We start from the raw sequence: 27,432 nt of genomic DNA, 5'->3' as shown, positions 1-27,432 counted from the left end.
CAGTCGAAGAGGCACTGGTACTTGTCATAGGTGTGTAAATGCAGGTTTTAAAGATGGTGTGCCCAGCACGGGGAGCAAGTGGAGTTCAATCAAGGTGTGGAGTTTCTGGCCCTTGATGATGCATGCTGCGGCATGTAGGATGTCCTTTGAGAGGGTACCAGTGTGTAGTAAGGGTGGCCATGTGGCAGCCATAGCCACCATCCAGAAGCAATAGTTTGAAGACTTGAACAGCAGATCTGAATATGCCTTCTGAGAAGAGCTTTCACTTTCTTTGGTAGAGCAGACTAGTATCAGGCCATCTTAATGTTCTTGGCAAAGTGATCCTTGATGGTGAAGTAAGTGTTAGGATGAGTCCAAGTGGCTTGGAGCTAGGTGAAAGTTGAGTTTTGAAGCCCCCGGGTTCATGTCATTGGGCCCTGCTTGGGCTAGTTGTTGATGTTGTTCTTGGAAAATAATAGGAATTCTATTTCTACTTCATCAGGATAGTTGGTCTCTCACTGAACAGGGAAGGATACTGCAAAAGGATAAAGAGAAATAGTCCCTCAATGGCGATTCTCTTCATACAATGATTTCCATGAATCCACAAGATGCCCGATGTAGGCATGGTCAGAAAGGAATGCCAGTCCACGGTGAATGATTGCAGAGTACATGGTAGAGCCCATGCAGATTCCTTTCCATCTTCGATTGACTAGTTTTTCACAACACCATTGGTGAGAGCACACTTTCAGCCTTCCCCTCTCCTTCTTCCTGCAGTTCACAGGGTCACATGAACCATGAAAGGGGAGCGGGGAGAGCTCTCCTAAGCTCCTTTGTCTCCCTCTACTCTGCCAAAAAAAAGAAACGAAGCAAAATCTGGGCTGACTGCTTTCCACTGCAATTATTCATATTTCACAGTTACTGAGGTGGCCATGCACACACCTTAAACTGCCAGACACATACTGCAGAGCTAGCTGTGAAAGGCACAAAGCTTCAAAGCATGGGGGGGTGGTTCGGAGCCGGTTGGGAGGGGTGCAAGGTGTTATAATTCTCCTGAGGGTGGGGGCTTTGAATTAAGACATTCCATCCTCATGGGTTACAATGTCTTTGTCCTTCAGCTTGGGCCTAAAAAGCAGGAACAGGCCTTTAGTTGCCGGTGCACCAAGGATAGGTGTATGCCAACAATATATCCATCAAGCAGTGTAAAGTAAAACGTTTTCAAATGAATTACATGAAACTACATATCAAGGGAAAACACACCACCTTCCTCAGAACAAAAAACTTACTAAGGGAAGTGCCGATTTTGCATATGTTCCTATTTTTTATTTTGTTACAGGGTTTTAAATAGTATGACCACCAACCTGAAATGAGATTGCTATACTGATGATTAGAACTGTCTAATTACACAATTTGTTTGCACACAAAGCAGAAAATATTAGTGACTTTCCATGGTGCCAGAGATCTGATCTGCCCCCAGCCACATTGGAGGCCAAACCACCTGATCCATCCTACCTGACTCACTAGTGCTGTGAAGTTCTGGAAGGTAACACTGGCATTTAACAAAATTACTATATACTACATGGGATTCTGTAATCCCTGTATATCATGCAGTCTGATTTCTGCATAATCAGCTACTTGGGATGCACTCAGTCACGGACTATAAAGAAAGGACCTCAGAAATTGACTATTATAAGTTATTAAAGTGGCTTCTGATGTCACACTGCCTCGTACCACAGCCAGCAGTTGAGGTGAAAGGCAGGTCAGGTCAAAGAGCATAACTGAAGCAGCTGTTCAAAGTAACATACACAAAACTGCTTTTCTTTCTTCTGCTCTATTTAAATAGCTTACAGTGACAAGCAGAGAGAATATATATTTTTTTTGCACTCCATAGACAGAGACAAGCTAGAATCTTTTTGCATGCTTCCTCACATTCCGAGCTACTGGAGTTCTTATTTTATTTTTAAACAGATTTGTATTCAACTGTTTTTAATATATGTTTAGCACAAATATCTAACAGTTTTTTGATGTGGTTAAATTTGCACTAGATGTTTTATTTTTTTTCTTCCTGTTTGAAAATATGCTGACTCTTTGTAAAGCTATACACCAAGCTTTTAAGTGGTTTGTGGGAAAGGTGTTGGTGAAACCATGTATTATATGGGATAAAGTGCCTGCAGGCATACTTGATACGGATATTACAAGTCACCTCAGCATTCCATAATCTTATAAAGGAACTCAGCCTTGTTCCTCTACATGGTTATGAAACTCCTCTGTGACTTGCAATATCCTTATAATGTACGGCAGGGGGTACTTTATCCCTTATATGATAAGAACAGTAACACTGACAATAATAATCATCATCAGTTATGTTAATAATAAAATTATTCAGGTTACCTGAACCTCAAAATCTCACTGTTTGTATGATTACTTTCCTAGGATGCTTGTAATGCTGCAGCAAGTCCTACTAACAAAACATACCTGATAGAATGGGTCACGCATCAATAACCTCAGGCAGATTAGCACTCTCAGAAAATGCACTGATGGGGCATGGTTGATCCACTCGCTGGAAGAAAAAAAGAAATTATGGTGTCAATTCATTTATAGTGGACGACTGGTCATTGTAACATCTGCACCTGTAGTAGAATACTGCATCATAGCGGTACTGGGTACACAGGAGGCTATTGTACAGACCACACGCTAAGGGTGGTAGGCTACTGTACTGACTAGATGGTATGTACCATAGACTGTTGCACAATAGAGGTACTGAAGACATGCTCGGTACCTTGACTGCTGATACATTGCAAAGTACAGCAGGCTAGTGCACTCAAGAGGTATTAGGTACAGTAGACTATTGTCATGATGAGTTGCTAAGTACAGAAGGCTATTGTACTGATGCGAGGTTAGGTACATTAGACTACTCAACTGCAGAGGTGCTAGCACATTAGATTATTGAACTTTAGAGATGCTAGGTACATTAGACTATTGCTCAGAAGAGGTTCCACGTACCACAGACTATTGTGCTGAGGAGATGCTTGGTACAAAACGATTAGAGTACTGATACTTTTCTAAGAATTACAGTCCATTGTAATGAAGATATGCTTGGTGCAGTGGGCTATTGTATCTCCTTGAAACTGAACAGCAGCTAAACTGTGAATCAGAAATTTGGAACCAAGCCACTTTAGACCCTGTTGCATAATGCTTTGAGGGATTACCTGTGGCCTCCAGTCTCAGTACGGAATCTGAAGGTCTATATTGATGTCCCAGAAAACTGACAACAGCAACCCCTCAATACCAAGGGGAAAGGCTATTATGAACCAGAGAAAATATCTATTTCCCCAAACTGATAACATTTTATCACCTAGGGGAATAGTTCTATACTGATGTCCACCTTAACTTAAGGGTAGAGATAAATGTGGTGGTCCAAGCCTGCCATTACCAACTCCATGCTGCCTGAGAGGGCTACCTACGCTACCATCAGTAGCAAAGCGGACATTCTGTCCAGTGTGGGCAATTGTAGCAATGTATACTCTGAACTACCACTAACTAGCTGTGGCTCCAGAATACTGTTACGTGTATTGTGAGAGGCAAACCAATGTCATTGCCATTCTGGCACAGCTCCATTGGCTCCCCTATTAGCAAAGATAGAGGTTTCAGGAACTTTGCATGGTCAACAGACAAAGCTCTGCTGGTTGCCCACTGACAGCCAAAATCCTGAAAGAGGGACTGTGGTTTTGCTGTGCATGGTATCTTGTTGTGCAACTCATTTATATTGAATTGAAAATATTGGCTAATCTATTTGCAAGCTCTTGAAGATATGGCATTTTAGATAGTAGGACGCTCATCCTGGGGTTGGACTAAAACACAGACGAGTTACAAATAGAAGATGGACCTCGAACTGGGATAACGCTTTCAGCTGGAAAGGCTGTGGGATTGTCCTTGTTCACAATTCATCAGCAAAAGCTGAGAAAATCAGATTGGAAAAACGTGATTTGGAATGATGGGGAAATGGCAGAAATCAGGTCACAAAACTCATATTTCCCTGGTTACTCCTCATTTCAAACACTGAAACTTGAAATGAGGAGGAATTCCTACACACAGTAATTAACACACCATGCACTGTAATCAGTAATTACCAGGTGGAGGAATTCCATATTGATTACTGGCAATAAAAACGTAACTGAATAGATACCTTTACAAGATAATTCTCACCATTAAGTATTATAGATGGTGGTACTGAGCTTTACAAAACAAAAACAAAAAAGAAGCAACAAGAAACAGTCATCAGCAACTTCAAAAAACTAATTTTTTGTTCTAAGTCAAAACTGAAAAGATTTCCGATGTTCAGAAAGCTTCTTCAGTTATTGTAATTGCATTCATAAAGTGCTTACTACCCTTGCCGATGCATTGACTAGAGTTCTGCATTGGCTTTTTAAGTCTCGTTACAGACAATTTAAGGTGCCTGCAGTCCTCCTGTGACTAATATTATAAACAATCATTTACAATGCTATGGATCTTGCATTTGCTCGAGTTAGAGCTATTGGCGTTGTAAATTCCTAACTGGACTTTTCTGGCCACATAAATAGAAAATGAAAAGTAAAACAGTTGACATAAGCGTGTCAATTCAAAGAGCCACGGCTGCCATAAGCTTGAGCACGAAGGAGAGACACAAAAGGAAAAAGAAGTTCGCTCGCAGTCAAACATATCGCCAAACGTGCAATTATCCATGTAACCGGGTTGATGGCCAATACAGTAACAAAACTGCCTCAAGGAGGGACAAACTTAAAGAATTTACCAATGATAAAAAAGGATTTTTGAACGGCAAGCCAACGAAAGAGTGAAAGTGATGGGCGTGGTTAAAAGCCAACATACCTACCAACATGTCAGAAAAGCAGCACTTGCGCACTGCTATGCTCAACGTTAAAGGTACATGTAATAAAAAGTGGGCAAGGGTTTTGGGTCAGACCCATTCAGCCAGTGGTTTTCATGTGTTTTTCATGGTTTTCCATTGCTTGGATGAACTGTTCACCAAGGCCATGGCATTTCGTGGGTGGTTACATTGTCCCGTTTGTGTTCCTTTTAGTGATGTTGCTCAATAGCCCTGTTACACTGCAGAAATAAAATTACATGTAGCTTGTAACTCAGTCAGTGCGCGCTTTTAGACGTAGTTACTTTGGTGACATGATAACATTTTAACTGACTGGTTATGTGTTTTTTTGTTTGTTTTCCTTTGCTTTCTTGACCTGCTTTATTGTTCACAAAGTAAAGACGTGTACTCACATATTACTGCTGCAGCAAAAAAGAACGGCCAATTGTTAAAAGTATCTACCATGCAATATTTTGCTGCTGATGCCTTTTAATTACACTAATAAAGTCACAAACTCCAGCTTCTAACTCATGTTTTTTTTTTATAACACCCTTCTTTGACGGTACAGCTTAACTCTTCGTCATAGCATTTTAGCTCTAGAACAGTTGGGAGCAACGCACAGAAAGTTACCCAACTATTATCAAACACTTCCTCTAACACAACAAGCACTGGCAAAACCAATAGGTCTCGCCTATAAGACCTATTGGCTTTGTCAATGTTTTTAGCCATTCTGTACAGCATTGCAGCTGTTGTGCAACATTGAATAAAAACTGTGATGATGCACACAGCGCTTAATTATGCAAGTCCATGCATGCATTCAATACGCATAAGTACGCCTACAGAAGGACACAGCCCTTTTTTGATATACCTATCTGAGATGGATTAGCAAATTTTAAAAAGTAGTGCAAAAGCGCTCTTTTAAAACATAGTGCGAAAAAGCTTTAAAAAGAATTATAAACACATAAACTGGTTCAGGTTAGAAAGAGGGTGGCCAGCAGGGGGTTAAAAAACACAAGGGGGGGGGAGAGAACACGGCCAAAACCGCAACAAGAGAGCAACCTGAGCGTGGGGGAGGAGGAGAGGTAGAAGCACATAGGTGAGCGAGAGAACGTGGGAAGAGGGAGAAAAGCACATGAGGGAGACAGCTGAAAACATCCATTCTCATGAGTGCTCAAACAAAAAATAAAAAAATAGTTCTCTGAAAGAGACCAGAAGAACCACAGATGCCAGGCAACCAAATATATGGTAAGGAGGCTATGCTGCAGGAGAGGGGTGAACACACGATGGTCTGCCTGAAACAAAGGAAGTCATCCAATAGAAAACAAGCAAATGGGCGTGGCAATATATTCAACCATTGTTAAGCAATGGATGGGCTGCAAGCCCCTGCGTGCACATGGTAAGCCCACAATAGGTCTTTTGCAACCACACAGCTTGCGACCGAAACATAGACCGATTATCTTTGTCACTGTCAGAACACCTCTTTATAAATTACCCATGTGCTCATTATAACACTGACAAAGTCTGTTGGTCTGCTCACTTTTTGTGTGTAGCCAATGCACATGGGGTATCCTTGCATCATATTCTGTGCACAGGTATGTGTCTTTAATAGATATTGCTCACGAGAACCGCACGTGTATGTCAAAAAAGGTTTTCCTGAATAAGCCGTGTGAAGTTTATGGTTTTAATCTACAAGGTCTGGATATTTATCTCACTGCTGAAATCCCCTGATGCAAATAGGCAGAGAACCAAGATAAGAGGGGCTGCATTATAAAAATGAGACCTGAGTTTTCCTTATACACCAATCAGAACCTTATCTAAAAGCAGACAATCAGAGCAAAACTGTGATGCTGTTAAAGTTCATTCACATGCCCAGAACAAGTACTGAGATTCAGAAAAGACACAATTAAGATGTAACCCAGAATAGATGTTCTATGAAAATACACCACAAAGGTAAGGACACTAGTGACGGCCTTCAGTCCTTCAAGTAATCCAACATACCTGCAGCAAAGCCTGTTCTTCACCAAGGCTGTAAAGATGTCCAGGAAGAGCTTATGATGAGGGTGCTTGCTGAAATTCCGTTCATTCTTGTACTTGACACTAATAGTAGAAAAATAATCAACTCATTGTTATCCGCATCATTGAGACAGAAGTCATTCCTACCAACATCTCCTAAAATAGGAGTTTTGCTTTCCTTCTGGGAGTATCACAAGACTAAGGGCCTGATTTAGAGTTTGGTGGACGGGCTACTCCGTCCGAAACGTGACAGATATCCCGTCCGCCGTATTACGATCCCATTATATTCTATAGAGGTCGTAAGACGATGGACCAGATATCCGCCACTTTTGTGACAGAATATTCCATCTGTCAAGATCTAAATCAGGTCCTTAATGTCGTTCAGGATTGAACACCTTTGAAAAAGGCCCACAACAATCACGTTTTTTTAAAACAAAGAACACTAATGTTGTTTGGATACTATGTTTTCTTGTTGGGAGCATATTTCACATAGATCGAACACAGCTCCAAGAAGAAACAAAGCGCTTTAGAGGAAACATTTTACACTGTAACAGAGGCCTTCAGATCTGAAGATTGTGTGCACAGAACAGTATGATCCACATCGTTGTCCTAACACTGAGGGCCTCATTATCACCCTGGTGGTCACCAGACTGCCAGGGTCACGGTTGCGGTTGGACCGCCACCAAAGCTGCATTCCAGCCGCAATATTACAACTGTGGCGAAAGCGCCACAGTCGGACTGCCAGCACTGCCACATTTTGCCACCAGGCAGCCTGGTGGTGCCGGCAGGCCCAATCCGCTAGGGCAGCGCTGCAAGCAACGCTGCCCTGGGGATTACGACCGCTCTCTCCACCGGCATTAACATGGCGGTTTAACTGCCATATAAATATTGGCAGAGACAGGGTGCGAGGGCCTCAGGGAGGCCCCTACACTGCCCATGCACTTGGGATGGGCAGTGCAGGGGGCCCCCCGGCCAGCCCTGTTGCGCAAATCACTGCCCGATGCACAACAGCATTGCTGCCGGCTCTATTATGAGCTGGCGTCAATGTTGGTGTGCGTTTCCAACTGGCCCAGCAGGAAACACATAATACAGCCAGCAAGAAGGCAGCTGCACTGGCGGCCTCCTGACCTGCGGGAGTTTGGCGGCGGCCTTTTCCGCCCACCAAACTCCTAATGAGGGCCTGAGTGTGCTTCAAGTGTGGAAAACAGGTAAAAGGCCTAACACTTAAAATGTAACAAAAAATGGAGCTCCTCCTTTTGCCCTAGCACAACAGTCAATGACAGAGGAACAGCCTGGGACTTTGGCAGAGAAGAGAAATTTACTGTAATTAGAACACTAGAACACCATCTCTCATCCTGAATCATGAAGATGCATCAGACAATGCCTTTAGTCAAGCAACCAGGCTCAACAGTCACTCACAAGCCACGTGCAAACCTGGACTCTAGTTCCCAAGCAGCACATATGAAGTGAATGTCTGACGAAGTCAATGACCACGGCAGTCTGCCATTGAATACCCAAATATTGACACCACAAAAGTATTCACCCACAGAAAGACAGTGTTACCAATAGAGGAAAATCAGCAGGAACACATTCATCCATCCTACTGAGTGAAGATGCCTCAACTGTGTTAATACACCAGTAAAGGGAACCTCTGATTTAAGGTCTCGTCTACCCCTCCCATTGACCATTAAAAAAGAAGATCAGAGGCCACCATCTACAAAAGGATTTTGGAATGAATGAACACACAAACGAATGAACACACACACAAACACCCCCTCCCCTTTTTACCTAAAGGACAAGCCTGGAACAGAGAGAGGTCCACTCAATGGTCAAAACAAGAATCACAAGGGCACAGTTAACACAAGTTACTTAACCCGACAGCTTCAAGCAAATCAACAACCGACCAAGAGACAATATGAATTCCAGGCACCAAGCACAATAGGAAGAATCTTGGTGCTGAACCAACATCAAAGTTTTCCAATAAAACACTGATGTAAGGACTATGAGACACAAACGAGACCACCACAGCTTAATCAGCAACTGCTACCGCGGCTGCTCTTAACAGTCTGCTGCAACACTCCTCTCAAATACTCAAAAGGAACGGAACGCAGTGCACACAAAAAGTGCCAATCCATATGTCATCAAAATGGTGGTGAACCCAAAGCTACCTGACTCCATGTGCAACCACGAAAACAGGAGAACTGGTGTGGCCAAACGTCCAACAAATAATTCTTAACTCAACAATATCCTTAAAAAGATTAGAGGAAACACAGGCCATATGAAACAAAATGTCTGTAATGGTTATTCTTCAATTGTTTTCATTGAGTTATACATGTATGTGACGTTTGCTTACTTTAACTGTAAGCAGGTCTGAATAGGCTAAAAAAAAAACACCTGGACGAAACCTTAACCATTTGACATGCTTTGATGTCTCAGACCAAGTCTCTTTCAAGAAGAAGGCAGCACGTCTTTGATCCACATGCTCGGTGATGAGTTTAGCTCTGCACCGTGCAGCAAGCACCAGCGTCTCCGCAATCAAGGACAGCTCAGTAGGTAATTCTATGTGCGAAATAGAGTGCAGGGTGGAGAAGGTGGCCTGGAAGGATGCAGAGGTACGATGGATGTCCAACATGGGGTCCTTCCACCTTTGCCTGCCATTTCTTGCAAAAAACATTTTACAGGAAGAACATGCATGCCTAGCTTTATGCCAGTCTAAGATGTTCATCTCTTCAGTGTGTGTTCCCTGAAATTCCCAATCCAAGATTGTGTTAACTTTCTTCTTGTGATAGGCTTTGTCAGAGTAGGATGAACTGCCAAGCATTTGTTCCTTTAATTTTGTAGTGTTCATCACCCATTGAGAAATCTTATTGTCACTGAATGTTTGCTCTTTCTTCAGCAGGATTACTTTTGGATTATTCTGGATAACCTTGTGCTGGACTCTCTCGCTCTCTTCCCTGATTAAATGTAGCTTTGACACCTTTCTTTTAGACCTCTATGTTAACTATCAACCACAGCAACAATCAAGAATCACCAATATTGCCAAGGAGTTGTTTTTGCTCGCTGTGGCTTTCTTTCTACTAACTGGTACCCTCTTAGAGAGGTACTTGACACTTTTCACATGTATATTAAGTGTAGAGTGGTGCTGTGGCTACTGGGAGAGTTTGCTTCCTCAGGCAATCAAGAAGGAAACTAGCAAGATTCATGGAGTACAGTTCCTGACACACAAAAAATACATGTGCACAATTCTCCCATGCTCAATCTTGGTCCTGATATCCGCTCCAGCTGCCTGTTGGCTAGGTTTGCTTTATACATACATGTAAAGATATTCCTTCACAAAAGGGACCTTGCACAACCAATTCATGAGGCACAACATAGCCAACTCTTTAAAAGTGAACTTATAGAGAAAAAAGGCTCATCTGGAGCCACCAGGATATCTCAAGTAAGGCTTCATCTCTAGCCTGCTGAAAAGTGGCAAGGGCTTTGACATCCAGTGAGGAGCAGGTTCTATTTTCTAAGATCACCACAAAACACCAGAACATGAGGCCCATGGTCCCATAATTCCATTGCAAGTCCAACAGGGGAATGGTTCAGCCAAGGTAAAGCAACCCTATTTCATAAACCTGAAAATGTTGAACGAAACTTAATATGAAAGCAAAGATCACTTCAAAGCAAGAGGATTAAAGTATTATGCATACATGCTGCATGGTCATTTTCTAAGCATCCTGCATCTTCAAGTGATTTTAGGATGACCTCTTCGAAGAGTTTGCAGAAGAGAAGGCACGATATCCTGCAACTGTTTCTATCCTCTTATAAGGAGGCCTGTTGTGTTCCTTTTTACATGTCTAGCTTTAAAATATATAAAGGCCTGAAATCTTTGAAAAGTTCCATTCTTCAGGAAGGTGGGAATTCAAGCACTTCAAAAATTTGTTGTCGCCAAGCCATCTCACACTGTTTTAGCGCCTCATCTGTTGAAGGCGAAAAACGTGTCTCTCGATCACCCAGTAAGTCCTAGTGTGGCAGTGGTGGACGTGTGAACCTCTGCATCCTTGCACATACAAGCACATCTGTTTTGCTGAACTGTAGTATCACCAAGCTCTTTACTGCCCTGTAGGTTCTGCAAAGGTGCATGTTTACTATATAGCAGATGGAAGAGATTCTTCAGCACCATCCTGCAGAAATTATTCAGCAAATGTTTCTAAATTTAGACACTGAAAGCCATCGTTACTGATACAGGAAGGTTACCTGGTGTAAAAAATATATTGCCGTTGCGGAGGAGAGAGGGATGATCTATATTTCAAGTACAATGACTTACACAGAATTGCACAGCTTAGACAGCAGTTTAGCCCATATGATATTGGACTGAACTACAAAGGAAAAGTTCATACTAAGCAAAGGGACGTCTAGCTGAAGACAGTAAACATGTAGAAACAAAAGCTGGAGGAGAGCAGTTTTCATGGTGGTAGTAAGTCTACTGACTATTTCGTTTTGACCACAGAGGGGAGATGTTATGGCATATCAAAAGATTCTTCTAAATCTGAATCGGAAGCATCAGAATCTCTATCCACCTTCTTTCCTTTGCTGGTTAGAGACATCATGAATCAACACTACTTGAAACCTATCAGAAAATAGGGATTTATTTTAATAGGTGGAAAATTGAATTTGAATCCCGGGGCAATTTTGACTTATTTAGCAGGATGCACATCAGCCTGACATGGCGTAAAAAAGCAAACTGCAGGCAAAATTCCATGCAGTTCTCACAGTGAGAACTGTGAACTATTTGTGAAGTCCTCTGTTCTAACTGCAAAACTGTCCATGGGGTCCAAAGCCAAACACAGTTGCTTTCAGGAGCACTGCTAGAAGCTGGGCACCTCAGCAACTTCAATTTTAACTGAACTAAGGTAATTACACTGCCCAAAATCTGTCAGTTCCCATGAAAGCAACTTCCCCAGCAGTAAAGCCTTTGTGTGGTTGAGAATGCCAGATGCATGGCTAGGAGTGACATCATCACAATGTGGGGTCAAGTAATCCTCTTCATCTCCACTGTCTTCTCTGAAGGCTGGCTGGCTGATCAGAGTCAGAACCAGAGGTATGGGGTCTGTCGGTATACGATTGTACGGGGCGGTTCACATCAAAGTAGATTTGGCATGTCTGAGTTCAGCTCAGAGTGAGGGACTAGTATTGGTACAGGGTCTTCCTCCTGCCCCAGCATTGAAGGGATCAGTGCAGAGATTGGCATCAGATTGGAAACTGGCACTGAAGCTGATGCCGAATCCAAGTGGGTTCGAGAAGTACTGATGGTGCCATGGTTAGATTCACAGCGGTAATCCACCTGAAGGACCCTGCAGACCCTCTGGATTCGAAGGCACGGCAGAGGGAACTGGAAGATGTGCAACATGGCCTCTCTGAAGGTTTTGATTTGTTGCGGCATCCCCAATGATCCATTAACTCCTGGTGCTTCTAGACCAATTGCGGAATCTGTTCTTTTGTGTAGGAGGAGCGAGACTAAGTGGCACTTTGACACCCTTGAAACTTCTTAGGAGATAGAAAGTGAAGGGATGGGGACCAGTCCCAGTTGGTGTTCTTGCATTTTCTTTTCTACTTTGATTTGGGCTTACCCAAAGGCTTCAAACACAAGGAGGACCTGTCGCAGGAACTGGCTCGGGGGCAGGAATGAATCTGCACTCTCTACGCCTAGCAGGAGTTGAGCGGTTTCTTCTGCTTTCAGTTACATACAGTTTCGACTTCGGATTCATGAGGATACATTCTTCACAAAAAGCCAAAAAATCAACTGCATACCTTGTGCAGGTCTGTCACAGATATTCACTTGTAACAGTCATGGCATGGATAAATGCTATAGTTTTTGGCAAGGACAATAGTTGGGAATTTTGGAAGAAAAAAGTCTTGTCAACTGGTAAGAAAAAGAGGGAGGGAGCTCTGGATTTGAGTTTGAAGGTGCAGAAAGAAAGCAACTGACGATGTGGTGGGAGTTATATATGTGGCTCTGTTCATCACATCCGGACAGAACAAAGTAAATGCAGAGCTCCACAACGCCACCTACTGGCATGAGGCAACACTATGTGAAGAAAAGATTTGAGATACAAGGCCAGATGTATCAATCCTTTTTGCATTCACAAATGGAGCGAATGCCCGTTTGCGAATGCAAAAATGCCTTTCAGTATGAAAGGCATTTGCAACGCAAATTTAAGGAATCGCAAAAATTGCGATTCCTTAAATTTGCGAGCCCGTTTAGAGAATCACAAATTGCGATTCTCTAAATAAGAAATCGCATATAAGGAATCCTTATTTGCAATTTCTAAACCACATGTATCAAGCAATTCCTTAATGCGAATTTGGCATTAAGGAATCACAATTACCACCAAGTAAAACTTAGTGGTAACAATGTGCAAATTTTAAAAATGCATTTTTAAAATTGACATAACGCACACATGCCCATTTGGCATGTGTGCGCCTTACATGTCCCAAAAAAACTTTTGGGGTGCAGCAGAGGGGGCCTTAGGCCCCCAGCACCCTGTGGTATTGCATTTCCAAAACTGCGAATTCCAGTTAGGAATTTGCTATTTGGGAAATACAAAAAATTCACAAATATGGGCCAACATGCCCATAGGTGCGAATGGTGGCTGTATCGCTATTTGCGATTCGGTAATAGCATTTGCGATTTTTAAGAAATCACTATTACCGAATCGCAAATATGATACATAGCATTTTGCGACTCAGAAATAGCAATTTCTTAAAATTCGCTATCACCGATTCGCAAAAGGCTTTTTTGATACATCTGGCCCACAGTCTGGTGCCAGGGGGATATTCTAAAGGTGAGGAATCACCTATTAGAAGTATACATTAGAAATTATACAATTTCTCATTTAAGTAGCCAGACATGGCACTCATTGGTGTTCTCCATGGAGATACTTTTTCCTCCAGATGAGCACTTGTCGCTAGTGAACTTAACCCCAGGACACACTGTAGTGCCATTTTAGGCAAGCGATATGAAAAGACCGAACACAGACTGGAAGAATCAGTAATATCCATGTGTGTGTGGCCCATAGGTGAGCCATATATCTATATTCTGTAAGAAGGGACATGTATATTCCTATATTTCCACTCGAATGGATCAAACACTGTTTTTCAAGGGTATTTTTGTTCTCTGTTCACTGTGGTGATGCCAAAACAGTAAAAAACAAAAGTGTTTTTTGCTTCTGTTATGTCTCTGTGCGAGAAAGAGGTATCCCCCAGACTTACCCAGGTCTCCTTACATACGAAAGTAACGGTGGAAGGACTGGAGCTGGACTACTCTCTTCAGACTGGCAAAGGACAACATCCCAATGTCTCCGCAGATGTGAATGAGATGGTGGAATGGTGGATGATGAACTGTTATCTTTCCTGCCTCGCATGAGACTCCAGAGGAACTAGCTCAACTGGTTCTGCACGGACTCGTGTAAGTCACCAGATGTCACCCACGCTATACTATGACAGAACATCTACCAGCCCTCAGCCTGCTGGCTGGCAAAGAACAGAGAACACAACCCTTTCGGAGGGATGACCATAGGATGGTTGGGGTGGATGGATACTATTTATATATATTTTTAACTTGTGTAAAGAGAAAATGTGGTCTGAAGTCTGTAGCTGAACTCTAGGAAGGCCATCATGCCAATGGCTCCATGACCTCGCTCTCCGCTTAGATCTGATTCACAGTATCAGCATGAGGGTGCTTGTGGAAGAGACATGTACAGGACATGTGAGATACAGACCACTCAAGCTTTGCTCTCATTCTTTATAGGGTCACTTGAAAATCCTCAGTGGAAAATAACCCCAGCATTGTTATCGGCCCACCAAACATTTTGATTGTTGTGTTTGGTTTCCATCAACCTGAAGTCAGATTTGAAACCACGGTATTGACAAGCTATGCTGTGGTGACACCAAGCAGGAGAGGGACCTCTTCATGATCCTTGCATGCACCTGGGTAGCTCCAAGGGAAGCAATGGAAGGATAGTCACTTACCTGCCACCTCACCTGGGGCTCGATAGACTTATAGAAGGTATAGGTGTTGTGAATGACAGATCCCCAACTGCTTTTCAATTTGTGCACGTTGTCAGACCCAGGGGAAGAGGGGGATTAGTTAGTGAGAGCCCTGTCACCACTAATCACCTTCTTCCCAGATCCCCCCAGGACAGGGTTGTTGGCGTTTTCTATACTGGCAATAATGAACACACTTTCCAAAATATAGTTATGGACTAGTCTCTTCAGATCCCTCAGCACCACATCCTGCAGAAGCTGGACTTTGATTCAGGCGGACAAAGGCAACTACACGCAACATGGTAGCAGCCATGGAAAATTTCCCCTTCTCCTGGTTTAAATGGTGGCGCTGCTGGTGAGCCTTAGTCGTATATTTTTGGCAAAAGTAAGCAAAATGTATTTAAGGCACTTTGCACAAGTTAACAAATAAATATCAAAAAGCTTGCAACTCTCTAGAGAAGGTAATAAGATCTTTGAGCACCTCCGCGTACAGATATGGAATAAGACAGAGGTAGGGGATGGCATGTGAGTCCTGGAGCCTGCAACTGGGACTTCAAGGGATCTGATGGACCTAACAAATCTAAGCATCCCATAGAGGGTGCCACTTCAGCATTACTGTCCTCTGTTAAGGGCTTTAAAAGCGGTTACTTTCCCCCTCCACAGTTATAGGCCACAGTTAAAGATGCTGTTGGAAAAAAATGATTATCAACTCTAGCTGCAAAAAACACAAATGGACAGTGGCGAGAGCCTAGTCTGCCCAGGTACTGGAGAGTAATTGACATGCAAGGCAAAAGATGGTGCTGATTCTGAGATCCAAAATACAGAATGGTTTCCTTTTTAGGTTTGATTTAATGGTGCTTGTGAGATATTACAGTTGTCCCAGAGTGAGGGGCGAAGGGTCAGTTCCACATCCATTGATTGTTGTCTCACTCACATATTGAACAACCCACATTCATCAGCCATTGTTTCATTGCAATTGTTGGTCATGACATATGGATTCATTTCATTCTCACCTAGATATTCCCTGGACAGCAGTTGCACGAATCTGGTCGATGGCACTAGCACTGCACGGCAAAGGCATCCATCACCCAAGACCGTCAAGGCCTCCCACACATTGACCCTCTGTAGTGCTGCTGTGGAAGTCAAGAATGGTGAAGTGGCAAACACCACATCACCCCAGCACACAGAGAGTGAATGGAGCAGCGTTTCCTAGCACTGTCTAGTGCTGATGGCCATCCTTCCTGTACTGTCACCTTCAGCACTACACATCACTATCTCTTGAGTTCCATGGTCAACTGGCGGTCGAGTTTAAGCTAGTAGAGACGCCAATTTGGCCCACTCACACTGGGGTAGTCTAAGCAAGATGGGAATGTATCATTTCTCTGTGTCATGTAGGACACATAAGAACATAATTAGTAAAGCAAGTGTCATGCTGAGCAAGATCCTGCTTCCCAATTTGTCTGCCATGTTTACCTTGGCACGAGTGGGTTTCAAGGGCCTTGTCGGCCTCTTGTTCTTCCTACATTCATGCATCTAACCAGGAGCCTGTGCATGGCATACCTATATAGCCAGTGCATGCCCATCTGTGGTCTGTGTTGGCGATCATATTCCTGTTCATTTTATGTTAAAGCCCGTGTATCTCTCGCTCCAGTTCTTTGTGAATGAGCATCATGCCTTAGGTCAACAGAGTCTACTTCTATGGTTAGCCTTCAATCTTGATTGTCCGTTGGCACTATCTATGTGCCCGGTCCAATACCGGCCCTTTTGGTGTCTTTACTACTTCCACGCCTTTGGTCACCGCCTATGGTTTCTGGGGAAATACCATGGCCAGGTGTCCAAGGACACAGAGGTGAGAGGGAGGAACAGAATGATATTGTGGCACACAGCTGCATACCTCAGAGGTGTGGGGCAAAAAATGTAGGCGAAAGCCCACAGAGAGACTGGTAGCGCTGGTACGTCCAGTGCTCATGTTAAATATGTCTGACTTGATCATAACTACTGAGTGGCCGGATACTAGACATGAAACCTTCAGCCAGTCCTGAGCATGTGTTCAGAATTAATGAGCGATGATGCAAATAGGGACATGCCTCTCAGATAAATGAATGCTGGAGCAAATCTGAAGATGCACCAACAATTACTGAATAATGGTGCAAATCGAACATGAACTAAGGGATACCCACTCACAGTGTAAAACATTGATCCAATCACTTAGCTATCCATTCATCCATCCTTCACTGTAATCATTAACACATCCTCATTAATCCTTCAACCATTCATCGATGCATGCACTCTGATTCTTCACTCATTCTGTCACTCATTCATCAATCCATTCACTCACCTATTCATCCAGCCACATAGGGGCCACGGATGATGATAACAAGGCTTGCCAGGGTTCACTGACCATTGCTGCCTGAGACTATTCAGGTTTCTTACACCCTGGGATCCTTGTTGTTCATTACTGGCTGTGGCCATTGATGCTCACTAACAACTGTGTCCTCTGAGAATCATTAGTGTCTCCGGGGGGCAGGGGGGGGGGGGGGGGGGGGGGGGGGGGGGGGGGGTGTGTGTGTGTGTGTGTGTGTGTGTGTGTGTGTGTGTGTGTGTGTGTGTGTGTGTGCCTACGCCGTATGAATATGTGCTTGAATGTATGATCTATGTCTATGTGGGTATGGCGTGCATACTCCCTGTAAAAAGCAAACCTTTTGGTTTTGTCAGGGCTTGTTCCACACGCGACTAGCTAATAAAGCTTCTGTGTACTGTTTAACAATGACATAGATCAGTGGAAGGCTTGATGGGTGTGAAGCTGCCAGTGAAACAAAAAAAAATGAAGCTAAAATATTGTTTATGAAATCAAAGGATATCCTTGCAAACTGTGATACATAAAGGAATGACACAGCCATAGCAGCACACTGGAAGGTATGAAGAGAAGGCATAGACCACTGGCACAGAGTCATGACCAAATAACCCAGACATCTTGTAAGGGTTCTGTGGAGACAAGAAGCCCACAGTTCAGCAGGGAAAAGGCATTGTATGCTGCTAGGTTTATAATGAATCAAAGGCAGCTAACATGTTTGGGCTAGTCAAGGTGAAACGTAAGTCACATGGAAGTGTTCTCCACAACAGAAGAGAAGTAGGTGTGTATTTAATTATGTTTTTTCTCAACTCTTTCTCAGGACCTCACTTCATCAAGAGGAATTCATGTAAACATATTGGCTGCTTAGACTCTCCCTGTAGACTGTGAGGGGTGATTAATGGGGCACACAATGTTATTGGCAAGGAGGGTGTTTGTTGTTCCTTACCTAAAGGTTTCAAGTTCAATGGCTTCGGTGGACTCCGGCCTCAGACTGCGGTTTCTCCTTCCACTTATTGCACTTGGGTGCTTCTCAGACTTTGATGGACTGCCCGAGGTGCTCTCCAAGTTAATAGCTGGCAGCTGCACGTGTGAGAAGAAGTCAGATACTTACAGTGACAAAAAAAATACATGCATGGTCAAAAACACAATATTACCATGGTCATCCGTGACTGACCATGTATCAAGGGACATAGCAGAACATGAAAATCTGACAACATTACAATTCCTCATGCACATTCAACAACTTTCTGCAATTTAAATAAGCAAATAAGATATGCTCATCATTCCAAAAAAATACTTTGCTTCAATTTCAGTTCCACTCCAGTAGGAAATCTAAATACAGGAGAACACACATATCAGGTGGGATTTGGTTCTTGGGGATGGGCCAGACATATCACTGGACAATCTGCGACACAACACTTTGCACGGGTCAAAGCACCTGGCCAGTTCTCTGCATCATGCTGGATGCATCAATGTGGCACATCACAAACAGGGATATCAATAAGAGGTCTGTATGGACTTCCGACACCTCTTTGTTCTGGAGTCAATTACCTTACCAAAGTATTTTTCCTAACATAATGACACCTCAACGACATTAGTCAGTGCATCTGGAGGAATGTTAAATGACACAAGCACAGATATTCTGCCACAGCAAAAAAAATTGCCACTGATCAAGTTAGGGAATCAATAACCCCAAGCCTTGATTAGCTAATATGTTCCAGGCTCCAAAGCCATCTGAATCTACTTAATTAAGTGCATCAGATCCCATCATCAGGTAGATGTCCAGTAGTGTTATTTACAAGCCATATACTTCCTCTGAAGGTCAGCTTAACCCTCTTTGCAAATGCCTGGTGAATTTCTAGTAAATCATACATCTTCCTCTAACGCCCTGGTAAGGTTGGTCTGGGAGCCGCCTCTGAACTGTTCAGCATTATCATCCATGTATATGTTGACATAAGGTTATCTATTGTTAACTTGGGCACCACTTTCACTGGGGCCTCCTCATAGCAAATCTCTAAATTCTGAGGGTCAGACTGGTTAGATACCAAGTCTCCCAAATAGGTCTGACAGGCCCTTTCAAACTGTTTGAAGCAGTTGTCGCAGATCCGTAATGTGTATCCTTTAAGGTAAAGACCAAAAACTCTTTTGGAATGGAAATGTCCCCTCCATGGTGAATGGGTGTGCACCCCTGCCCTGATTTCCCTACTGCATGCAAATCTGCTAGTTTGACTTTTCATGCAAATCTGCTAGTTTGACTTTTCTTTTTTGCCCCAGTGTCATGCTTTTCTAGCTTGAGCACAAAGGGCTATGCCTGTCTCTAACAATGTGCAGTCGAAGACCCGTCTTGTGACCTAGAGGGTAGCACCAAAAGTGCTCTTATGGAAGGCAGTGGACTACTGTTTTTGTCAAGGGGCAACATGTATAGCAGTGGTGGCAGTGTAACGTGTTTTATGATTATGGTGTGTACAGCGCTTTTTTTCTCTGTGACAGTCAGAGCATGGTCCACTGACCCCCACATGTAACATTCAACTGTTAAGTTAAGACCCAAAATTTAGATTTGCCATTCCCTGTCCAGTGCTTGTGTGTGTTCAGTGAGTATGTGGTGTGTGTGTGTGTGTATAGAGAGTATTTAGCATGTGTACGGTGTGTGTACATATACACATGTATGTGTATGAGTGTGAGTATGTGTGTGTGTGTGTATGTATGTATGTATGTACCCTAAAGACAGTGGGATTCATTTTGGATGAATCTGGTTTGGCAAATAATAAAACTGACCCCCACATGTAACATTCTACTGTTAAGTAAAGACCCAAAATTTAGATTTGCCATTCCCTGTCCAGTGCTTGTGTGTGTTCAGTGAGTATGTGGTGTGTGTGTATAGAGAGTATTTAGCATGTGTACGGTGTGTGTACATATACACATGTATGAGTGTGTGGTGTGTGTGTGTGTGTGTGTGTGTGTGTGTGTGTGTGTGTGTGTGTGTGTGTGTGTGTGTGTATGTATGTATGTACCCTAAAGACAGTGGGATTCATTTTGGATGAATCTGGTTTGGCATATAATAGGACTGAGGAAGAGCACACCTTCCCCAGACAGTGGAAGTGTACACCCTGCATTCCCGTGGCTGAAAATCTAGACCCTGAAGTGAGGAGAATGGAGACATGGATGTCTTCAAAAGTTCCTTGAAGACTTTGTCAGCAAAGAGTTGCTGATTACTACTTCCTGAGTGCTGCCATTTGGTGGATGGTAGGTATTTAGGTGTGGGACTGCAATTTCTGGTGTTCAAGGTGATGAGGTTTCTAGGCCAATGCTGCCTTTTCGACTGACAATGATTACTGGTTCAGGAAGGCTAGTGAATCCAGGTGCAGAGATCTCACACTTCATTGTGCTCATGCTTTGGATATTCATGCTTGGAAGCAGCCCCATTGCTACACTCTATGAGAAGCATCACTTTATACAAATGCGGTGTCTGAAGAGCAGCCTCAGAAGAACACTTGAGAGAGTCTTCATAAACGGGCTCTGAAGTTAGAGACAGTGAATCCACATTCCCAGTCCAGATAATGTGTATAAACATGGGATACAAACCAGCGTATTTGGCTCTGTCCCAGATTCTTCTTGACAATTGAAGAAACATCTCTGCAAAGTACTTGAAGAGCTGCTGTGCAAGTAGCGTTGGTGTCGATTCTTTGTCCCGGAGAACCCCCACAAAGCGCTAATCGTCCACTGGGTGTTCTTTGGTACTGTCTGTATAAATGTTTAGTGCACTCTTAACGTCCAGACGTGGGAGTCTCACTTCCTTCTTAGAGGGATGAGGTAGGGAAAAGAATGCCAGAAGGGTGATAGCCTGTCTGACATGAAATGGAGTGGACCACTTTTGACAGATAGGAAGCTTGGATCTTCAGCAGCAACCTATCAGCAAAGAATGTTGTATAAAGTGGGGTGACAAAAAAGACCTACACCTGGCTCATATGTCTTTTCAATATTATTACAAGAAAGACTATCTTCAAAGTCAGAAAACTTAATGGACAACTGTGCAGCAGCTCAACAAGGGTGCACATAAAATAAAATGTGAGAACTAAGTTCAGGTCCCACTGTGACGTCATGAAGGGTGTTGGATGAAACATTTGTTACAAACCTTTCAGATGACTTAAATAAAGAAGGCTGATCCGGCAACTGCAAAAAAGTAAAGAGAGACAATAAATAGCCTTTGGCCTAAACCAAGGCCTTGCTCAGCCAGAGACAAAAACAGTAACCCTTCAGACAATTTGGCTTGTAAAGGGACAATTTTTGTGTGCCGCACCAAGCAAAAAATGTATCCAAACAACGGGCATATAGGAAATTTGGGGAGGGATGCCTCACCACCAAGAGGACATCAGTGACATCAGAAGGAAGGCAGGAGAAGTTCCCAACTACTGCTGCTCAATCTTCAAATCATGGATATGCAAATTGTTCAGTACCGGATGCAGTACCATGTCCTTATGCTGCAACCAAAGATCCTCTAGAAGCTTGATTGGAGGACAGATGCTCATGCTCAGGAGTTAAGGGTAGCACAATCCCCTAACCCAATCTGGTGCCACTAAGATGCCATGGGCCAGATTGCTCCTGATATCCTTCAGAACTCGGGGCAGGAGAGGCAGCACCGGGAAGGCACACAAGATTACTGAGCTCCACCCTAGATATAGTGAGTTCGTGAGAGAAACTTCTTGGGAACTCCAATGTGCAAAAGTGCTGACATTAAGCAGTGAAAAGGTTGAGTTTGGTTCTTTCCAATGATTGAAGACATCCTGTGCCACTGCCGGGGGTAACTGCCATTCATGATCCACTAAGCATAGCAGCTGATTTTGTCTACTCTGGCATTTAGATAATGCACTAGGTGGTTCACCATCAGAGAAATGTCCTGGCAGTCCAGCCACTTCCAGCGGCATACAGCCTCCTTGCACAGGACCAAAGACCACACCTCACCCAGCTTGTTGCAGTACGACCTGATGGTAGTGTTGTCCATGAGCACCTGCACCAGCTTTCCCCTGATGGCAGGCAGGTAGGCCTTCAAAGTCAAAGGGGTCGTCCTCAACTCCAAAAAACTAATGTGGAGTTGACCTTCCACCAGAGACCAGAAGCCCCTGATCTCCACCTCTCTCAGATAACCTCCACTAACCAAAAGCAATGCATCTGCAACCACTGTCAATCCTGAGTGAAGTAAAGAAAAGGGCTACCATATGCAGAATTCCCATATCCTGTGTCCACTGGGTCTTCAGCACTCACTGCAGAGCCCACATATGCCATCTTTTATGCTTCACCAGCAGAATGCAGGAAGCCAACAATCCTGGTAAACTCAAGGCCATTCACATTAAGATCTAAGACAGAGACAGAAACATAACCTGAATGTCCTGGACTCTCTGATCCAGAGGAAAGGCACAAAACCGTACGGTATCCAGAATCGCTCCAATGAAAGGGGGCCTCTGTGAAGGAGCCATGTGTGACTTTGGCACACTGATGGTGAACCACATTGATATGAGGACATTTGCCATTGTCTGGATGACTGCCTGGGGCAAGCCTGCCTTCTACAGCTAGTCATCAATGAAGGGGAAGATTGGAGCATTCAAAACCTCAAAGACTGTGCAAAGTGTGCTGCGGCCACTGCCATAATTTTCGTGAACATCCCAGGAGTACTGGTGAGGCCAAAAGGTAGCACTAAAACTGAAAACGCTCCTGGGCCACTGTGAACTACAGGTAGCAGCCGTGAGACTACATAACAGTTTTGTTTTGTTTTTAATAACAAATAAGCGTACGGCAGGTCCAGCACCACCGTGCAGTCTCTGGGGTCTAGGGAAGAGAGGACCCAAGCTAGTGTGAGCATCATGAATTTGTCCTTCTGCAGGATGATGTTGAGAGGGTGAAGATTTAAAATAAGACAGAGGCCTCAGTTCTTCTTTGGCACATGGAAGTAGTAGTAGTAGTAACACCACGTTCCCACATCCAAGGACAGAACTCTCTGTATGCCCCCTTTGGCCAAAAGGGCCTGTATTTCCTGCTGTAAGGCAGGCAAGTCGTCCTCTGCCAGCCACTCTGATGGGGGTGTGGGAGGTACAATGATCTGGAGAGAAAAGACCCAGGACGTCCGATTACCCTTTTTTAAAACCATTCCAGTATTGAATCTGCTTAGTTGCCAAAAAATCAAACACCATTGAACTCCATGTCCATCAAAGATTCCTAGACATCCTGGAACAAGCCCATAGATCTCATCCAGGCATGATGCCAAAGTGCCCCAATCATACCCATCAGTCGTGTCCAAACCAGACCATATTACAAACTTTGCTTTGCTGAGGCCATGCTGGATAACTTGGGTCAGGAATGCACCAAGGACATCTGACACTGCAGGCAATACTTGAGTCACTGTGTCCCATAGAGAATGGGAGGACAGACCTAGAAGAGAGCTGGCATTCACTGAACGCAGAGCAAAGCTTGTGGAAAAAAAAGATACATTTGCCAAAAGTTTCTATTCTATTCTTTTAAACTCATGATCAGGGGACTGCACCAACAAACTCTTTGTTGTAGGATGTTGTGTATGAAAAGCAGTGTGGCCTGGTGTTGGGCCATGGTACAGGGTGACACACCTATTAACTGGCAGCCCGGAAAATGGTTTCACCCAAGTGTCCTAGAGGGTATCCATAAGCGCTTCATTAAAAAATTGCAGTAGATTCTCTAGGTGCCGGACCAGGCTGGGGAATATGTCAAAATAATGGTCTTCACATCTATAGTGACACATTGTAGGTCTAGTACTTCTGCCATCCTTAGCATAATGACATCGAAAGAAGCACTTTCTTCAGTGGCAGGACCAGGAGATCAAACTATGCCAGTATCTGGAGAAGTATCTAGGCCACTAGTAGGTTAGAGTTCTTCATATTAATTCTCTTCATCATTTTAGAGGACAAAATCACCCCCTCTTCAAAATTGTCATTGTCTGAATCAGCACTGACATGATTGTGCAAACTCTGGACCCCACCTCATGGTAATAGCAAAGTAGCAGAATCAGAGAGATTGCCTGCTGACTGTACTCTGGTTGGAACAAAGTGCTGTCTTGGTTGAGGTCATGGTGGATTATGCTGAGAGTTGGGAAGCACAACGGTCTGTAAATCCTCCTCTGGCTTGGGCACCAGCATCGAAGCAAAGGTAACCTGCATAGCGGGTGGCACTGGAACTGATGTCTGCCACTTGCTGCGATTTCGCAGATGGACGTGGAAAGTCTGGGTGCATCGGGACTAGACTTGATATCTGCAGCAGTGGAGACTGGGAGGCTTGTTGACACCCTTTTGCCTTCTCTGGAATTTGAGAGTGGCAGGAAGGGGAGAATTTCCAATTCAATTCCTTATATTTCTTTTTGAACTTACCCAAAGACTTTACCGGCTACAAGGAATTACTGTGGGAATGTCTTCAGGAGTGGAAAAGGGATCTTCCTTTCAGCTTGTCATGGCATGGAGTTTGGTGGCATACACCTTCTGCAGTCCTGAATGGCCCTCAGATTCATCTGAGTGAAGTAATCACAGGCCCCGGAATCATGCTCCAATCCCAGGCACCACAATAATACTTTGTGAGGGTCCAACACAGACATATGTTTGCAACAGTCCCTACAAGGCTTGAACTGTTTTAGGGGGTGACATTTTCCTTTGCGCACTGGATAGAAATTGAAAAAAAAGGTTTGATAGGACCAAGGAGTAGCTGAAGGCATGAAAAGAAAAACTAATGTCAGCGCGTATGGGAGGTGCTTATATGCATCTCCATTCTTCACCCCTGGAGAGGAACGATATCGGCGTGGAGGCAAATCCTGCTTTTAAGTTTCTCTATCCAGTCTGACGCCTTGGAAATATTCTCTAGGTGAGGAATCTGCGTTAAGAAGTATCTATCAGAAATAATATAATCCCAAAATCCAATTTTACTGGTATTCATTTAACCAGTCTTGGAAGGCTGGAATTCTGAGCTGGCCTTGGTCAGTAGTTAATGTCAACTCACTGCCTATATTCTTTAGGTAACTGAAAGTTGACTTAAACTACCACTGAGACATTGTAGAACACAGAAGAACAGGAAGCACAATGAAAATGTGGTAAAAGAGAATAGGAACGGGGAAAGAAAAGTGCAATAAAAAGAACAAAAAGAAGAAAACATAACAAGGAATAAGAGATGACCGAACCAGTAGGAGAAGCATTGGGAAGCTGGAACGCAGGGGAGAGACTGAACAAAAGAAGAAAGCAGGAAGCAAATATGGAAGGAAGGGGGATTGAGGGAAGGAGCAGGTAGGCGTTTGAGAGGCAGGAGGTAGGAAATCTAAGTATCAGATTGTTCTTGCTTTCGGACTCTCTCATTCGGTATTTGGAGTCAAGCAACAAGCTCACACTAACAGATGTTCTGTCAGATTTGATTGTGACTGGATGAGCCTAGGGTTTGTGGTAACTGTGGCATAAGAGCCCAACGTCTTAAACCAACTATTTTATATTCAACCAGTACCTTTCTGAGTGCTGCATATTAGAAATCTGGTGATGTCATTTCTGAGATATCACAAATTAGCCTTTGATTTGATTGTAGAATTTCAATGGAATGATTGCTGCATGCCTAGTGCTGCTGAAATGCCTAAGCACTTAAGGAGATTAATTTCAGTGGGAGGAAGCCTTTCCACCAATCCAAAGGGAAGCTGAGCATAACTAATGTTTATAGTTCAACCCTGTTAATACAAAGGTGTGGACCAAAGATTGCTGGCTTTAAGCAGAAAGAAAAGAATGCAAACCACAGAGCTTTCAGATATAGCACTGACACCTTTATTTGACCCACTGCCAGAATTGTGGAAGCCCTTTCCTTCTGTAACAGCAATACAAGACGACTACAAACGAGTAAGTTATTACACAAGTTACTACAAAAGTAGAGTTTTGGAATAGCACTTTGTAGTACTACAAACCGTACAACAAAGTGCAGTTTGTGACTGAGGCCCTGTATCTTTACTATGACTTGTATGACTGTATTGCACTGTGTCTAGTCTAATCCATCACACAACCTCATTTGAAGTAGGGCTTAACTGTTCGAACAAGCTACTCCAGAGAGTCGACGAGCTTTGAAGGCTAGCTTTCCACTACAGGATGAGCACCTAGTCTGTTTGTTGGGAACATTTGCTTTCTTACTTTTCCTAGTACTGAGGGATCCCTGTGGATGCAAAGATCAGGCGAAAAAGTCTTGCAATGAGTATTCAGACTTATAATTTAGGTACTACAAGTGGTGATGTGCAAATGTATTTATAAAATGCACATTTCTATAATTTTAGGCAGTTTTTTGATTGATGTGATTAAATATATCATTCAAATGAAACATGGTATTCAGCATCAGTTCTTACCTGCTGTTTGCTTGCTTGAACATTTAGAAGGGCGCACAATTTTCTGATGTCTGAGTGGTCTCTGGATTTGAATAGAAGATTGTACAATTGATTAGCAGAATGCAAAATAAATTGTAAAACAGAATTAAATGGCAAAGGCAGCAACTTGGACAGACTGCGTTTGTCGTGCATTGTACAGTAGCCCAAAATTTTGATTTTCAGGAGATTTAGCAATACTGGGCAAACGAGGTGGTAATATCAAGGCATTCAATCACACTGCTTTCATTGACTCTTGACTCTGATCCACATCATACAGGCACTATTCCAGAGTGGGAGGAACTATTTCAAGTATTTAAACTCAACTCCACCAAGACTGTGTAGTGAGAAGGTTTCTTTTGAAAAAATGGAATAGGAGCCCATTTCTGGAAAGTAGCCGTCTGCCTGAATATTCCCGCACTGGACTGAGGGTGGGATTGAAAACGCAAAACGTGCACATCTGAGCCAACAGTACCTTTGCAACTGGGCAAAGAGCCCAGCCAAAATAACCATGGTGTGTAGGTGTATACAAACAAACTGGCTTTTAAAAAGTGGTTTGGCCCCTCCAACTTCATGTCCTCCACCACACACACATTAGGTCTAGGTACTGCTGATGATAAAGCTGACCAGCACCCCCTACTGGCCCGTTTGAGTATTTCATTGGCTCTGAAATACGTATACTTCTGTTCTTAGTTACTTCCCTGGTGGGTGCCACGAGAGATCATTAGTAGAGGACTGTAAATAATAAAACGGCAATCCAAATGGTAATTTAGTCATGGGTGTGGTTTAGTATCAGATGTACCAATCCACTAC

General features: G+C 43.4%; 1 protein-coding gene across 1 annotated transcript in view; it reads right to left on the bottom strand.

The window, feature by feature from the left end:
* NEK10 (NIMA related kinase 10) overlaps positions 1-27,432 on the bottom strand; it is a 681,202-nt gene that overhangs the window by 623,452 nt on the left and 30,318 nt on the right. The window contains exons 3-6 of the mRNA XM_069212020.1: positions 26,605-26,665; positions 18,181-18,314; positions 6,836-6,934; positions 2,452-2,536 (exon numbers count right to left, since the gene is read on the bottom strand). Coding sequence (XP_069068121.1) covers positions 2,452-2,536; positions 6,836-6,934; positions 18,181-18,314; positions 26,605-26,665 — 379 coding nt within the window. The remainder of the gene's footprint in view (positions 1-2,451; positions 2,537-6,835; positions 6,935-18,180; positions 18,315-26,604; positions 26,666-27,432) is intronic.

Source organism: Pleurodeles waltl, chromosome 10, assembly GCF_031143425.1.
Source record: "Pleurodeles waltl isolate 20211129_DDA chromosome 10, aPleWal1.hap1.20221129, whole genome shotgun sequence".
NCBI classification, from domain to species: domain Eukaryota; kingdom Metazoa; phylum Chordata; class Amphibia; order Caudata; family Salamandridae; genus Pleurodeles; species Pleurodeles waltl.
Note: the sequence above shows the minus strand (reverse complement) of the source record. Positions and strands in the feature narration are given on the sequence as shown.